The following is a 14884-nucleotide window of genomic DNA, read 5'->3' as shown; positions in this document are numbered from 1 at the left end:
AGGTACCTGTCATTTTGGCAACGTGATTTTTCATTGACAAGGTGCTGTCAATTATTATACCTAAGTTGCGAACCACAGATTTGGGAGAAGGACATACTCCCAATTCTGTAGGCCACCAATCTTGCGTCCAGTGCCTTTCTGCCCTACCAAACAAGATCATTTCTGTCTTGCCCGCATTCAGTTGGAGTTTGTTGTTCCTCATCCAGCTGCTGATCTCAACCATACAGTTTTGAAAGCGTGTGCGAGTGCCAACGGGATCCCCGCTGCATGTGATCAGCAGCTGGGTATCGTCGGCATACGACACAGTCTCAAAACCATAGGAATTAATGATTTTGGCCAAGGGAGTCAGGTACAGGTTGAAGAGCAGCGGGCTCAGGATCGACCCTTGAGGCACCCCCACTGTTACACAGCGACTGCTGGAGACCAAGGTGTCGACTCGAACGGTGGTGAGGCGGCCGGTGAGATAATCTTCAATCCAACCCAGTGTCCCTCCTCTGACACCTATCTCCCACAGACGATGTTTCAAAATACAGTGGGACATGGTGTCAAATGCAGCGGAGAGGTCCAGGAGGATGAGAATGGCTGATTCGCCCCTATCCACCGCTAGTCTGATGTTGTCTATAATCTCAGTAATAGCCGTCTCTGTACTGTGGGCGGCCCGGAAGCCGGATTGGGAAGGGTCGAGGACTCCGCGTGATTCTACATAGGCCGTCAGCCGGGTATTTACAAGATGTTCCAGCACTTTCCCAAAGAAAGGTAACAAAGATATAGGCCGGTAATGGGATGGCAGAGTGGGATCATCAGAATGTTTCTTCAGGATTGGCTTCACTTGGGCGTGCTTCCACTTCAAGGGAACAGTAGCTTGCTCAAGTGAAGTGTTGAATATGGCCGTGAGAGGGTCAGCTAGCAGAGGCAAAATTACAGTGCAAAGGCGTGGCGGGAATGGGTCCAAGGGGGATCCAAATTTTATTTTACTTAAGCCTTCCAGAGTTTCCGAAACAGTGATCGGGGCGAATTCCATCAAATACGAGTGTTCGCTGCGGTCCTCCAATGATGGCGAGGGCCTCAGACTAATTTCTGGACGGGACTGATCTAATTCTGCGCTAGGGAAGGAGGAATAGATTCATTTAATTTTGTTATCAAAGAACTCAGACATTGATTGAACCCATTTTTGGAAGGGATTAAACAGAGACTGTTCAGCACCGGGGGATGTAAATTCTCTCAATATTTTATATAATTCTTTTCTGGAAGTAGCAGAGGTGTTTATACGCTGAGTCAGGTATGCCTTCTTGGCTATTTTAATGTTTTATACATAACGCAAGTGTAGTAATTTATACTCGGCTCTGTCCTCATTCGTTTTTGTTTTCCGCCAGTTTCGCTCCGCCACTCTGCTGGCTTGTTTATCTTTTTTTAAATCAGTCGTGAACCATGGGGAGGCCACCGATTTAGCTTTAACGGTGATTTCAGGGATGATTCGGTCTAGAGTTTGTAAGATAGAAAGCTCCAATTTGGCTACCTTTTGTTCCAGAGGTAGAGCCAGACTGTTAACAGGTTTAAAGAGGGCCAAAAAGGCTTCCGAAGTGAGTTTACGCCATGGGCGAATCGGCTCTCTTTTACCACTTGTAGGCTTAGTGAGAGTCTGGCTAAGAAGACTGAACTTTAAAAGATAATGGTCAGTCCAGATCATAGGAAGAGGGTCTTCCATACTAAGTTTAGAAGAGCTAGTGAAAATTAAGTCAAGGGTGTGGCCCGCCCGACGGGTCGGGCCTATCACTCTTTGGGTTAGACCCATGCTTTCCATTGTTCTAATTAGAAGGCACGTGTCCAGATCTGAGGAGAGCTCGGCATGGTAGTTGAAGTCGCCTAGTAGGATAAAGTTCTCAGTAACCAGTGTATGGGCGACTATTATTTCTAGTAATTGATTAACAAAACCTGTTTTAACGCCCGGGGGCCTAAAGACTAATGCTCCTCGCCAACTATCCGAACAGGAGAGTTTAATATTAACTATCATAACTTCAATCGTAGGACTGGAAAAGAATTCCAACAGCTTGATCTCAATTGGGACTTTAGCTGCAATGGCTATGCCTCCGCCCCTCCGCATCGCCCTGTCCACCCTTGTTAAGAGGTATTCCGAGGGAAAAGCGACGCTATGTCCGGTAACGACTGGCTATGGAACCAAGTTTCCGTAAAAAAACAAATATCAGGTTTATCTGCCTCCAGTAGACTCCATATCTCAGTGGCATGCTTGGGTATTGACCGTGCGTTGAGGAAGAGTGCAGTGATGATCTTATCTTTTACTGGGCTATTCCTGACTAATGTGGTTGTCGGGCTTGATGACAGAGTCGACTTAGCTCTGCACATAGCCGTGGCTACAGGAGAACATTTAGATGTCTCATTCAGGAGGGTCACAGAGCGAAATGCTCGCGGCTGAGTCGGCTCGGAAATTGCTCTTAAGTCTGAAGTTCTGCCGGGGTCCAGGAGTTTTAATTCTGCACTGGAATACGATAACATTGTTCCAACGGCTTGCCAGGCAATCAGTTGCTATGAGACGGGGGGGGAGGAAAATAAAAAGGGAAAAAATAAAAAGGGCAGGGCTCCGGGCAACAGGCTATGGTCAGGCGCGGACGAGCGCAGACGGGCTTGGCTTTGGTGTGCTGCTGGCGCGCCGCCGGCGCGCCGCTGCACGCATCCACGCTGAGAAGGTGTTTAAATGGGGATTGGGGCGTGTCGGGGATAAAGACTCTGGCCAATCCGAGAGCAGATAGGCAACTACTACATACCTTGTCCCTCCGCTCAAACAGCACACGCCGCGCCGGAACGGGGACCGGAATGAGTGTGACACAAATAAGCAAGAAGCACAAATTAGAGACAGTGATTAAAAGAAAATGCGGAAACAAAAGTTAAAACAGCCTCTAAATCAGGCACACGAGATAGCAGGTCCGCAGTTTCAGCTGCTACCCCCAGACGCTAGCGCAACAGCGTAGCATCAGGAATGCCGATTATTTTAGCTGATTCATAGGCTGTCTTCCTCTGTTGGTGGTTAATTGTACGATACTACTTTGGTCACTGATTGATAGTTCTGTACAGGGGCGTAACACAGGCCCCCGCAGCCCCCGCAGTGCGGGGGGGGGCGACGCTCTAGGGGGCCCTAGGGTGTACAACTGTTACCACGCATTTTTTACCACGCACTACACTTACAACGCAGGCATTACCACGCATACCATTACAACGCATTGCGCTGGGGGGCGCTCTAGGATAGGGAATAAGTTTAATTTTATATCCAACACCTTCCCTAGTATCCACGGGGACTGGAGTTGGAATATAAAATTATACTTACCACTATCCAGCACCTCAAAGCGCTATGCGTTGTAATGGTATTCGTTGTAAATACCGCGTTGTAATGGTATGCGTGGTAATGGTATGCGTGGTAACGTCATACATCCGCCCCTAGGGGCCCCTCACTCTCAGCAGAGTAGGCTGCAAGCAAGCCTCTTCAAATATTCACAAATACAATGGTGCTCAACTGCGAACAGCGACCCAAGTGCCCATAATTAAATGGTGCACGCAGGCCAATGTGACGGCCTCTAAGCCTCTCTTCATTAATGATGGTGCCTTGCACATGCCCTGCCCTCTTCTTAATAAATGAATTAAATAGTTGGTGTGCAGTACGTCCGGGCTGGCTCTCCATTATTAAATGGTGTGTGGGCATGGCGGCGCGCAGTTGTCTATGCTTCTGAGCAGTTCCGCGGTCTTCAGGGTGGGGGTGGGGCTGGTGAGTAATGCCTTTCTGTTGTCATGCGCATTGTAATTAAAAGTGCGCCTTACTCGTGCTACTGAGAAGGATGCGGACCATGCGGCCGCTGTGCCAGGATAATTTAATTATACTAACTAGACTAGTAGCCCCCCTGCTGCCTTGCCCTGTCTTCTGCTGCTTGCACGGCTCCGAAGATGCAGCCCAGGCCTCAGGTGAGTGAGTATGACCGAGGCACCAGGAGTAGTGGTCTGACTCAGAAACGGCAAGCCACTACCCGGTGCCGCTCATTCGAGGTCGAGTGGAGTCTCAGAGAGGTGGGTGGTAGTGGGCATTGGAAATAGATTGATTGGACGGGCTGGGCCTGAGTAGAGTAACTTCTGCCAAGCCAGGTCAGGCCTCCGCTGTAATTAACCACTGTTACAGGATTTAGAGTTCTGAAAGCATTAAAGACAGACGGGGCACATGCAAGGGACCTAAAATGAGTGTATTCAATGAGATCGAATAGGTGGTTTTCACATTTCTCTTAAACGATGCACAGTAGGTTCTCACAGAGCCCAAAGTTTCTAAACGGTTTGAACTAATTGCTGCGAGCGAGGGTTGTGTCTCATCAGATTACTTGGTGTCTTTATCTGGACGTGTTGTAATGAGCAAGAAGGGGGTTCTGATGTGACCAGGCCGATTTTACTCAGGGGATAAAGTGCAAGGGGTTCAGAAAAGGGCCCTTAATTGAGAAGCATTTCCGAAAATGTGTGCACGAACCCCTTGATATACAGGGAGGTGCTATGAATGCAGGGTCAGAGAGGCGAGTGCAGCTGTGAGCATGGGTGAAAGGTCATCTAGGATTTAGTTGGGGCGGGAGATACACCCAAGCTGGGTGTGGGGTAGTTCAGTGCTCCCTCTGCGGGGTTGCTCTGTCCCTGAAACTGCCCACAAGCTTTGCATCTGGAATAAATCTGCTTGTGTGTAACTTCCAACAGAGGCCCATTAGAAAGGTCGAGTCTATGGGGGGAGGGGTGGAGGGGGAATAGAAGAGAGTTACCCCCATCATCAGAAGTCTGTTCTTTCATCTCCTGAAAAAGACATCTTAGGGTCACAAAGTGTATGGTAGGTCAGACCTTCACATACCTGAAGCCACCGAGATGTAAGTGGCCTCGGCTGTACATTCCCAAAATTCGGATGAGGCACTTGGAGAGCCCAGCTCAATGGGGCACACTTCTGTGATGAGCAGAAACACACCCAATGCAGGAATGGCACTTCTATGACACAGTGCGACACTCACTAGCACTTACATTCTGCCCCTTCAGGACGTGGCACTGTTTATCTGCACCCCCTTTTCCAGACTTAGATATAGCCCAATACAATACTGAGATTTTGGGTGGGGTGGGGGGCTCCCCGTTTTCTTAACAAACAGTTGTCCTTTTTTACAAATGACAATTTACGGCACCTTAAGCTTTTAAGTCAGGTCCCTTATATCGGAGAAAATACTAATTTTGCCTTCACCACTATCAGATGCTGTACTACTCCTGTTGTGTTGGCGCTGTATTCTGGGGAGAGGATGTAGCCTCAGGGCTAGGGCACTCGACGTTGGACCTGGGGAATGTGGTTCAAGTCTAGGCAACGACGCTCAACATCCTGTGCTTCTGGGCAAATCACTTAAACCAGTTTTTTGGGTCTAGTTCGCGCTATATAAAATTCTAAATTTGTTTGGGGTGAAAAATACGTGTTCATCTGTGCTATTACAATTTGCACGGTAGTAGCCTGTTATTTGAAAATGGTAATAAAAATGATTTTAAAAATAAAAATTTCTGGATTTCTGTTCCCTTGTACACATGGACCTCTGAGCACACGCTAGGTTTCCCTTCTCATTTCTGTCCAGTGGAACTACATTTTTCAACTCCGTTTTGCTGTGTTCAACTGGAAAACCCATCCTAATTATGTGACCTGCAACTTACTAAGCATATGTTTATACTTTCTCTTCCATTTGGACCAGTTAATGATTATATTCAGTCCCATTCTTCATTGTTCCTCCTGGTGTCGCCAATTGGCCATCATGAGGAACAGGGCATCCCAGCAAACTATGTCCCCATCCCTTCCCCTGTGACCCGGCAGCAGACGTCACTGCTATACCTCACCTTGGACCACATCCCAGATCTGCCCCTGAGAGACCCCAAACTCTGGCTTAACGTTTATCCAATCATGCTGTGTTCCAAACCGTGTTACATTCAGTTGCACCTCCTAATGTTTGAATGGTTTCAAATTTGGGGTTGTATTTCCTTTAAAAATATAAAATCTTAAGCAACCTTTCCCAGTCCTACAACCCTAGTAAAGATCTGGTTATGATTTGCGAATGAGCAGAAGTTGTATAAAGGTTTGTGAAGCAAACATTGTTCCAAAATAAGATGTGCGCCTGGTCAATCGTGCACAGTATTGTTCTACATAAGAGCTTCAGATAGAACACATCTTGGCGTCCAGCTGCATCTTTCATCTGCGGTAGGTGGATTTGGCTCTTCCACTCCTCCCCAGACAGTCCACTCTGCATTCAACATGGAGTGGGAGGTCAGGACACCTGAAGGGGTTGAGCAGGGGATCAAAGAAAGAAAGGTGGAAGCAGATCTAATCTAGAGTGTATAATGTGGGCACAGTACAAGTGATGCCTCTTTTCAAAGCCTGATCACAGACTGCAGAGTTCGTGAAAGTGGGACATAGGGAGACACAGGGCCACGTCTTTGGACAAACTTTCAACCAAGAGATCTCACAACCCAAGAAGGCTCAACTCAGCCTCTCTTAGTAGACACACACATGGACATCAGTGCTGAAGGCACAGACGTTAGTTCCGAAGGCCCCTCTCATACTATCAAGCCTTTCCCTCAACTGCACATGGTAGCAGAGGCAATTACACTGATGTAAGAGCGAGTTTGCTGCAGTACCTGGATCGGGTGCAAGCCCAGAGTCTGCCGGAATCCCTTGTCCTCCCTGTGACCCCGTGCGCCTCTGAGCTCTGTGCCGCTTCACAGGTGTCTTGAAGACTTTTCTTATCTGTTTGTTAAATAAACAAAGTCTTCACGACAGCCGTGAAGCAGGCAATCCGGACTGGCCGGCCCAAAACACCAGAGGGAGGCAACCCAGATAGCTCATTTCCAATGGCAGGCCACCGTTTAGCATAAACGGTGATGCCAGCCAATGGAAATGAGGGGCAGGGATTAAAGTCCTTTTCTTAAACTACTCCTGAACAATAAATCTCGCGAGGCGAGCAGCACATGCGCTGCAACGCCACGTGAGACCGAAATAGGAATTTGTGCCTGAATAGCCTATAGCTCATATGAGCTACATATAAAAACAGCGAATACGCAATAATCTCCCCTGGGCTGCGGGGCATGGATGCAGGCTCGAGGCTGCATTGTTCTGATTGCTACCTCAGTTAAATAATCTGCTTTTGATAGTATTGTTACAAATGGCATAACTTGTGTGTTAAGAGTGTTTCCCACTTTCTCATTAGAACGTAGAGAAAGACAATGTAGAGGAATTTCATTTAAATGTTGGAGATTTCAAATTAAAATATACTAGATTTCTGGTTGGTAGGGCAAAGTGGTAGGTGGTGGGCCGGGCCGCCGGGGGGCCCCCTCCATCTGCTTTGCAGGGGGCCCCCTCAAGTTTCGTTACGCCACTGGTTCTGTATCATTGTCCAGTGGAGAGAATGCTGCTGTTTAATTCCCTCTTTTGCTTTGCAGACCTGCGGCAGCAGCAGCAGCCGCTGAATCAGGACAAGTTCAGTCTTAATTCCTGGTGGACTTTTCAGCGAGGTGTGTAACATTATTTTCCTAATGTTCATGTTTTCACAGCATGAATGACAACTGTAGTGGAAGCTATCCAAAACAGCATACCTTTTTATTGGTTTCTTTTTGTTTCAATAAATGAAAGCATTAAAAACATAATACAGTTATAATTAACCTACTGATCCGCTATGATTGATATATGTGATGTAAATAAATATTGTAACCCCGGGTCTTGCTGTGATGCCGGGACACAACCAGTGTCATGTTAGCTTCCTTTCTTCACTGGAACATGACGGTGTTTGCTCATGAAGCATCCATACCGCTGTTGGAGACTCACCTTCAGGCCCTGATTTAGACAAAGGTGTTAACGTGACTTCAATCTAAAAATGGTGATGTCCAACCCACAAGTCTCTGTGGGGCATATTACCAAGCAATAGCGATAATTATCGCTATTGCTTGGTTAGAGACAAAAATTTACCGCAGCGCTGCGGCGATTTTTTACCGCAAATGAACTTTGGTATTACCAAGGTTTAACGCAAATGCGGTAAAAATCGCCGCAAAGCATGAATATCGCTGAAAAGTCAGCGATATTCATGCATTAGCGAGCTAATGCTCTTAGCCATGTTATCCACCTCCCATTGGATAACATGGCTAAGAACTGCTCAGGGCAGGTGTTAGCTTTTGGAGATATTCCCGCTTAGCGCGAATATCTCCAAAAGTTGGTAATAGGAGATAGCGATGTTAGCGACTGTTTTCAGTCTCTAACATCTTGACACGCCCACTTTGCATCTCATTAGTGATAAATATCACTGACATGCAAAGTGGGGCCCAAGATGGTCGCTATCTCCTACTAGCTGTCGCTAACTGGTGTTAGCGCCAGCTAGGTAATAGGGAGATAATTTTATCTCCGCTTTCTTGGCTTTTAAAGCCAAAAAAGCGGAGATAAACCCCCTTGATAATATGCATATGTATTCTCTAGCCTCCTCTATCCTCCTTTTGAGCATGGGGGAAGAGAGTCTTCCGGGTGGGGGTCCACCTCTGGCTAAACAGTGGGGAAGACGGATGCTGTGGGCAAGCTGCCACCAGCAATGGTATCAGATCCCCCATCCGATTTATGGCTGCTGCCTAGGTACTATTTCCAGTGCTGGCCCTTGGGGGTAAAACAGCCTTGTAAACCATGGTGGTCTTGCACAGAAAAGTTTCAAGTTGCCCTTGCTATACGAAGAGAAGACTCCTATATTACATGGACATATTTTTAAGTGGGTATTGAAAATATACCACAGGTATGTATGGGTGCTATATTTCTAGTTTACCACATTTGTGATAGCAGTCCCACAATACCGCCAAGTACTGTTGGGCCTGCTGATTGGGGCTTTCTCCCAAACGTGGCTCACTGGCTCTCACCCTGTCATCTGGAGCACTATAGAGGAAAAGCATGTATCCGCATGCTGGGAATCTCAAAATATGATACATGATTTACACAGGTACGGCAGATCAACTTCCTCGCAGGCATTTATATGTCATTTACCAAATGTTATAACATGCCCTTTGTATGCTGTTGCAGCATGTTGGGATGGAAAATAATGGCCATATGTCATTAAACTCAAAGGGGCAAGACACAACATCGCAAAAACCTTTGCTCCCTGATGACATCACAGCAAGCTATACCAAGTGGTCTTTGGCAGGACAAAAACGGACGGACTAATGTACTTTTTAAAATTTTTATTTCTTGATAACATTATTGGACTTTGATATGGTAATTTTTTTTCTCGATAAAAGGATCAAATCTCAAGCTAAACATAGTATCAAAATGTAAAATCAACATGTATTCTAACATTTTTGTAGTCAGACTGGTGAAACCTCAGGTGCTGCTAAACAACCTTGAGTTTGTACGCAGAAGGATAGAGACTGAGGGGCATATTATCAAGGAACGGCGTTGAAATTATTGCAGCGTTGGTGGCAGGAAACTGCTGCTAAAGCAGAGATAATGGGCTTGATAATATGCATTTGAGAATTTCCATATAAGTCCATGTTCTGGTGTGAAGATGGGCTTCTATGGGAATTCTCAAGGGCATAATATCAAGCCCATTATCGCTGCTTTTTCCTGCCGTTAAAGCGGCAAGAATTTTAATGCCATTCCTTGATAATATACCCCTGAAACACTAGTGTGAATTGAGGTATCTTTGGTAGCAGCTGTTAATCTGGGATTGCTTGCTGGTAGCGCTAGGGCTGTACAAGTAGCTAGACGGTTCATGGGCATGGGGTCGCCATCCTAATGGCACTGTATGCTGCTACCAAGGAGTGGAGAAGTGTGGCTCAATGGTTAGAGTGGCAGACCCTGATGCAGAGGTGTAGCCCGGGACCAGGGTTCAATTCCCTGCCTCGGTGGGTCTTGGGCTCAAAATTCCACGGACCTGATAATTCTCGCCTCAGTGCTTATTCCACTCATGGAGTCCACCTCTGCAACTCTGGGCAATAGCTTGTTTAATCTCCACAACGCCGCTAAGGATGCCTGGCCTCCACCTTGGGGGTGCCCAGGAGTGGACACCTCACAGGGAAAGCCAGGATGGGTTCCACAGCGGTATTCGTACAAGCGCCTTGAGACCCTTGCGGGTGAGTAGTGTGCTATACAAGTATCAATTTACAATTTACATATGGGAGTAAAGGGGTGACAAGAAAATCAGTCAAATGAGCGTACGTCTTCTTCATGTTTGTTTCGACTTCCCCGTTGGATACACGTGTATCAGGATGGAAGTTATGTTTCTATGCTTCTGGGTGTTGTGGATCCAATAATAAAACAAAGGTCTCAGGAGAAGTGTTTTGTCAGAGACCAGCCACTGATTGTTATGGAGCCTTCTCACAATTGAGAGGCTGTGTTGTGGCTAAGCGCCAGCTTCAGGGAGCAGCCAAGACAACATGGGTTCCTACCAGAGAAACAACCGATATCCAAGTCATACATAATCAATGGACTCTGGAGACTGGTCAATATCATTCACTGTGTGCCACTCGCACCTCCTTCTGGTTGTTATATTGCATTGCCATTCGTGGTACAGAGTGAATAAGTTGCAGACAGGGCAATAAATTAACCAGGCCTCTAATAACTAGGCATGTTAGAAGTTGTGAAGGCAGATGGTTCACAACTGCAGTTTTTAAATAATGCTACCAGTTATGGTAATTAAGAAGCTTACAAATTCACCAAGCATTTGCAATGCAACAGGTCTCGCATTAGTTAAGGTTTGAGCTATTGGTGTTATAAATGATATTGTTTGTTAGATTTTATTTTTATCAAATAATATCTCAGCAGTAGCATAAGTAATTTAAAAAAATGGAAATCCATATTCAGCAGCAATCTTTCTTTTTATAACTGAATTAAGGATGCATTTTTTTTGTGGCTAATAGAGATCCATTTATAACTTCACAGGGACACCTAGTAACTGCCTGTGGTACTGCACACTTACTTTTCTTTGTGTATTTTTTTTATAGCTTATGTTACTGATGAGATATTTTTTTACAAAAAAAATCTAACATACATTATTTGCAATGCCAATAGCTCAAACATTCAGTAAGGCGAGACATATTGCATTGCAAATGCTTGTTTTGCTTATGGGAGGTGAGGGTGAGCAGCACAGGCAACTAAAGAAAAAGGCACCACTGATAACAAGTGGAAGGATAGGAGATAAAGGTCAATGGGGCAAAAAAGTGCACCATGGCACTTTTTTGTTCTTATGGCGAACACGGACAGCTGAAGGGTAGAGGGTAAGCGGCAACACCGACAATGGGGGGGCAAAAGGAGGAAGTAGTATCAGACAGCAGGGGATTGGGGTGAGAAGAGAAGAAGCAACACAGGCAGCAGGGAGTGGAGGGGAAGAAGCTACATGGTCAATGGTGGAGGAAGGGAAAAAGCAACATGAACAAGGAATGACAGGGGAAGAATAACAATTAAAATACCCCAATCGCAGTGCAATCAGCAGTAGGACTGCAATTACGCTGAAGCTCTCAGCACTTTGGTCATGCTCCAGCCGAAAGAACAGAAAGTGTAGCCGTCAGATGATGGCCAATTGGAAGTAAGAAAATAAGAATGACGATGAAACCAATGAATGGTAAGCAAAGGCCAGGCTGCAAGCCCCTTATTGTATACAATGTTCCTTGCAAGTGAGAGCGCATGCACCGCTGCAAGCAAGACCTATGTGGTACATATTCTGTAAATAGAGGCAGTTTAGAACTTTTAATGAAATGCTGTATAGATGTTTTAAAGGTATGGGTGACTGTATGCACTGAACCACAAGACTAGAATACAGCCAACAAATATGTGCCCGTACACAGGCCTATCAGACTATCCGTCCTGACAGTGCCAGACTGTCCTGCAGACCAGACCGACTGTGTAGGTCACAGGTTCGACTCCTCTTGAGGTTTATTCAGCCTTTCATTATTTCAGTGAGAGTACAATTAAATTTACGATAGTTTCATGTTATTTATGGTATTAAGAACACATTCAATGTAATAGGAAGCACCGACTCAAAACATGTTAATATTAGAGCATTCAAACTAACTCTACCCCGGTCAAAAGGGCACTTCCATTAGTGCGCACTTTTGTTGCTTTTCCTGTGTATGTTTCCCTATGAGGATCTATTAGTGTGTTTGTGTGTATGTACCTGTATGTGTGTGTGCCTGTGTGTGTCTGGCAGTGTAGAAATGTGCCTTTTTGGGGCTAACAGTGCTTAGTATCTGTGCATCTGTGGGTGTAGTAGTTTGTATGCATCTTTTGGCCTTTGTTTGTGTGTGCCTGTAGGTGACAATCAGTATCTTTGTATGTATCCCTGCCTGTGTATGTTTAGAATTGTATATTTGTGTTTCTGGCAGTGTTTACAGGCCTTGGTATGTGTGGCTAGCAATGTGTTTGCATGTGTGCCTGTGTACATGTGGCAGTGTGTATATTTGCGTATAGCAGTGTGTATGCGTGTCTCTTGCAATATGTACGTGTGTTTAGCAGTGTGTGTATTTAGGAGTGGGTATGTATCTTTGCTAAGTGTGATTAGCAGTGTGTACATCTCTGTGCTTGTGTATGTTTAGCAGAGTATATGTGTGTGTGTAGCAGTGTGTACATGACTGTGCATGTGTCTAGCAGTGTGTATATGCACATATGTATAGTAGTGTGAGTGTGTTTGTGCGTGCCTAGCAGCTTTTCTGTCTGTGCCTATGTCTAGCAGTGTGTATGTCAGTGTGTGTGTCTGATAGAGTGAATATAGCCGTGCCTGACTTGCAGTGTTTGTGTGTACCTAAGTGTTTTTTAGATGTGTGCGTGTGAGTGTGTATTTACCAGTGTAACTATGTGTCTAGGAACATATATGTGTCAGGTGCATGTGTGTGTCTAGCAGTGTATGTGTGTGTCCCCAATAGTGTGAATATGGCTGTGCCTGAGTTGAAGTGTTTGTGTGTACTAGGTGTTTCTAGCAGTGTGTACGTGTTTAGCCGTGTAACTATGTGCCTATTAACGTGAATGTGTCAGGTGCCTGAATGTGTCTAGCAGTGTGTGTGTCTAAAAGTGTGAATATGGTTGTGCCTGTCAGCATTGTTTGTGTGTACCTAAGTCTTTCTAGCAGTGTGTGTGTATTTAGCAGTTTAACTATGTGTCTAGCAATGTGTTTGCATAAGGTGCCAGAGTATGACTAGCAGTGTGTCTGATAGTCTGACTATGGCTGTGCCTGTCTTACAGTGTTCGTGTGTACCTAAGTGTTTCTAGCAGTATGTATCTGCATGTTGTGCAATGTAACTATGTATGTTTAAGAAAGCGTATGTCAGGTGGCTGCTAGGCCTGGCCAGTGAAACTCGCTCCGTTCACAGAGTTTGTGGAGTTTTCTGCACTCCACACTCTGTGTAGCTTGCGGAGTGCAGAAAACTCTGCTTCACAATGTGCGGCGGAGTTTTTCCCTGCTTGCGATCGTGAATGGTAAGTTCGCGATCGCAAACAGTAAGTTTGTGCGCATGAGCTGCCGCTCTGGTAGAATTTCTACCCGAGCAGCAGGAATACCAGCACAAACTGCAGTTCGCACTGCACTCCGCCACTCACAGAACTTCATGGAGTTTTTTTATAACCTTGTGTAGTTCTGCTTAGCAAAAACTCAGCAAACTACGCCCAGGCCTGGTGACAAGTGGGGATGCGGATGGTGGGGAATAACGGTCGGAGATGAGAAGTGTACCATTCCATCCTTTATAATTGCCTATGGACAGAGCCTTCTGCCATTTTATTTATTCTTTGTTATCTGTCTTTCTGCGGTTAATTCAGGTAAATGGTTTCACTTTCTTAAGCAGTTTTGGTGCCTGCTGCACCGCTGTGCATCTGGCTCTGAAAATATGCAGTGAGAGGCGGGAATGAAGTGAATTGTAAGCCATCACAGGCACTGCAGCCTGACCTGCTTTTTAAACAAAGACAAGATGAAGGCACACAAACTGCATGCGTGCGGCTGCTCGCTCCCGAGGCAATACTCCATGGGAATTTCGATTGCGGCGGAGTAATCAGAGTAATAATGGTAATTCTGCTTTACTCTTTGATTTGGAATTACCAATAAATACAATTTATCACATAGTTTTCTGGAGATAAATTCTACTGCAAGGTCTCATTTAGCTATTGCAGGGGACAGCTTATGCTTGCTATTTGTGTTCTGCTGCAGTGAGCATTGTTTCTTATCGCGAAATGAAATCTTGCATCCATTTTGGATGCAAGAGTGCATTGTGCGCTTAGAAAAAAGTAATAAATGTCAGGAGTAAGTTGGGGGAAATTCTACTCCAATAGCACATTCAGTGAGAAGGTGCTTGTGCTCGCTTTATGTGTTCAGTTGCATTTAGTGATATATCTTAGCGCTAAGTCCGTTTTGGAAGTGAGGGGGCATTTGTGCAATAAGGAATAGTGCTAAATGCAGAATTACACTTTCATGATCCTGCATAATCCTGCGCAACTCCTGGCTAATTCCACATGATTACGCTACACAGTGTTATGTGAGTTATGCCCACCCCTTCTTATGAGGCTTTGCAGATCCCATACTCACAGCCTTGTTGCAGCAGTTTGCACTATTTAATGGGCAAAGAACAAGTTATGAAGTGGACGGACATGACAACACCACCCCAGCATGGTATTAACGTCTTTCCTCCACTTTCAATCAATCAATCAATCAAGAGTATTTGTAAAGCGTGCTACTCACCCACTAGGGTCTCAAGGCGCTGAGGGGGGGCTGCTACTGCTCGAAAAGCCAGGTCTTGAGTTGCTTCCTGAAGGAGAGATGGTCCTGGGTGAGTCGTAGGTGGGTGGGGAGGGTGTTCCAGGTCTTGGCCGCCAGGTAGGTGAAGGATCTTCCTCCGGTGG

At 45.7% G+C, this 14884-nt stretch overlaps 1 protein-coding gene across 1 annotated transcript in view; it reads left to right on the top strand.

The window, feature by feature from the left end:
• LOC147733076 (uromodulin-like) overlaps positions 1-14884 on the top strand; it is a 164367-nt gene that overhangs the window by 106058 nt on the left and 43425 nt on the right. Inside the window, exon 7 of the mRNA XM_086958917.1 lies at positions 7483-7554. Within this exon, the coding sequence (XP_086815043.1) occupies positions 7483-7509 (27 nt within the window). The 3' untranslated portion in view covers positions 7510-7554. The remainder of the gene's footprint in view (positions 1-7482; positions 7555-14884) is intronic.

The sequence above is a fragment of the Lissotriton vulgaris genome, chromosome 2_1 (assembly GCF_964263255.1).
Source record: "Lissotriton vulgaris chromosome 2_1, aLisVul1.2, whole genome shotgun sequence".
NCBI lineage: Eukaryota > Metazoa > Chordata > Amphibia > Caudata > Salamandridae > Lissotriton > Lissotriton vulgaris.
This window is presented reverse-complemented; position numbering and strand designations above follow the sequence as displayed.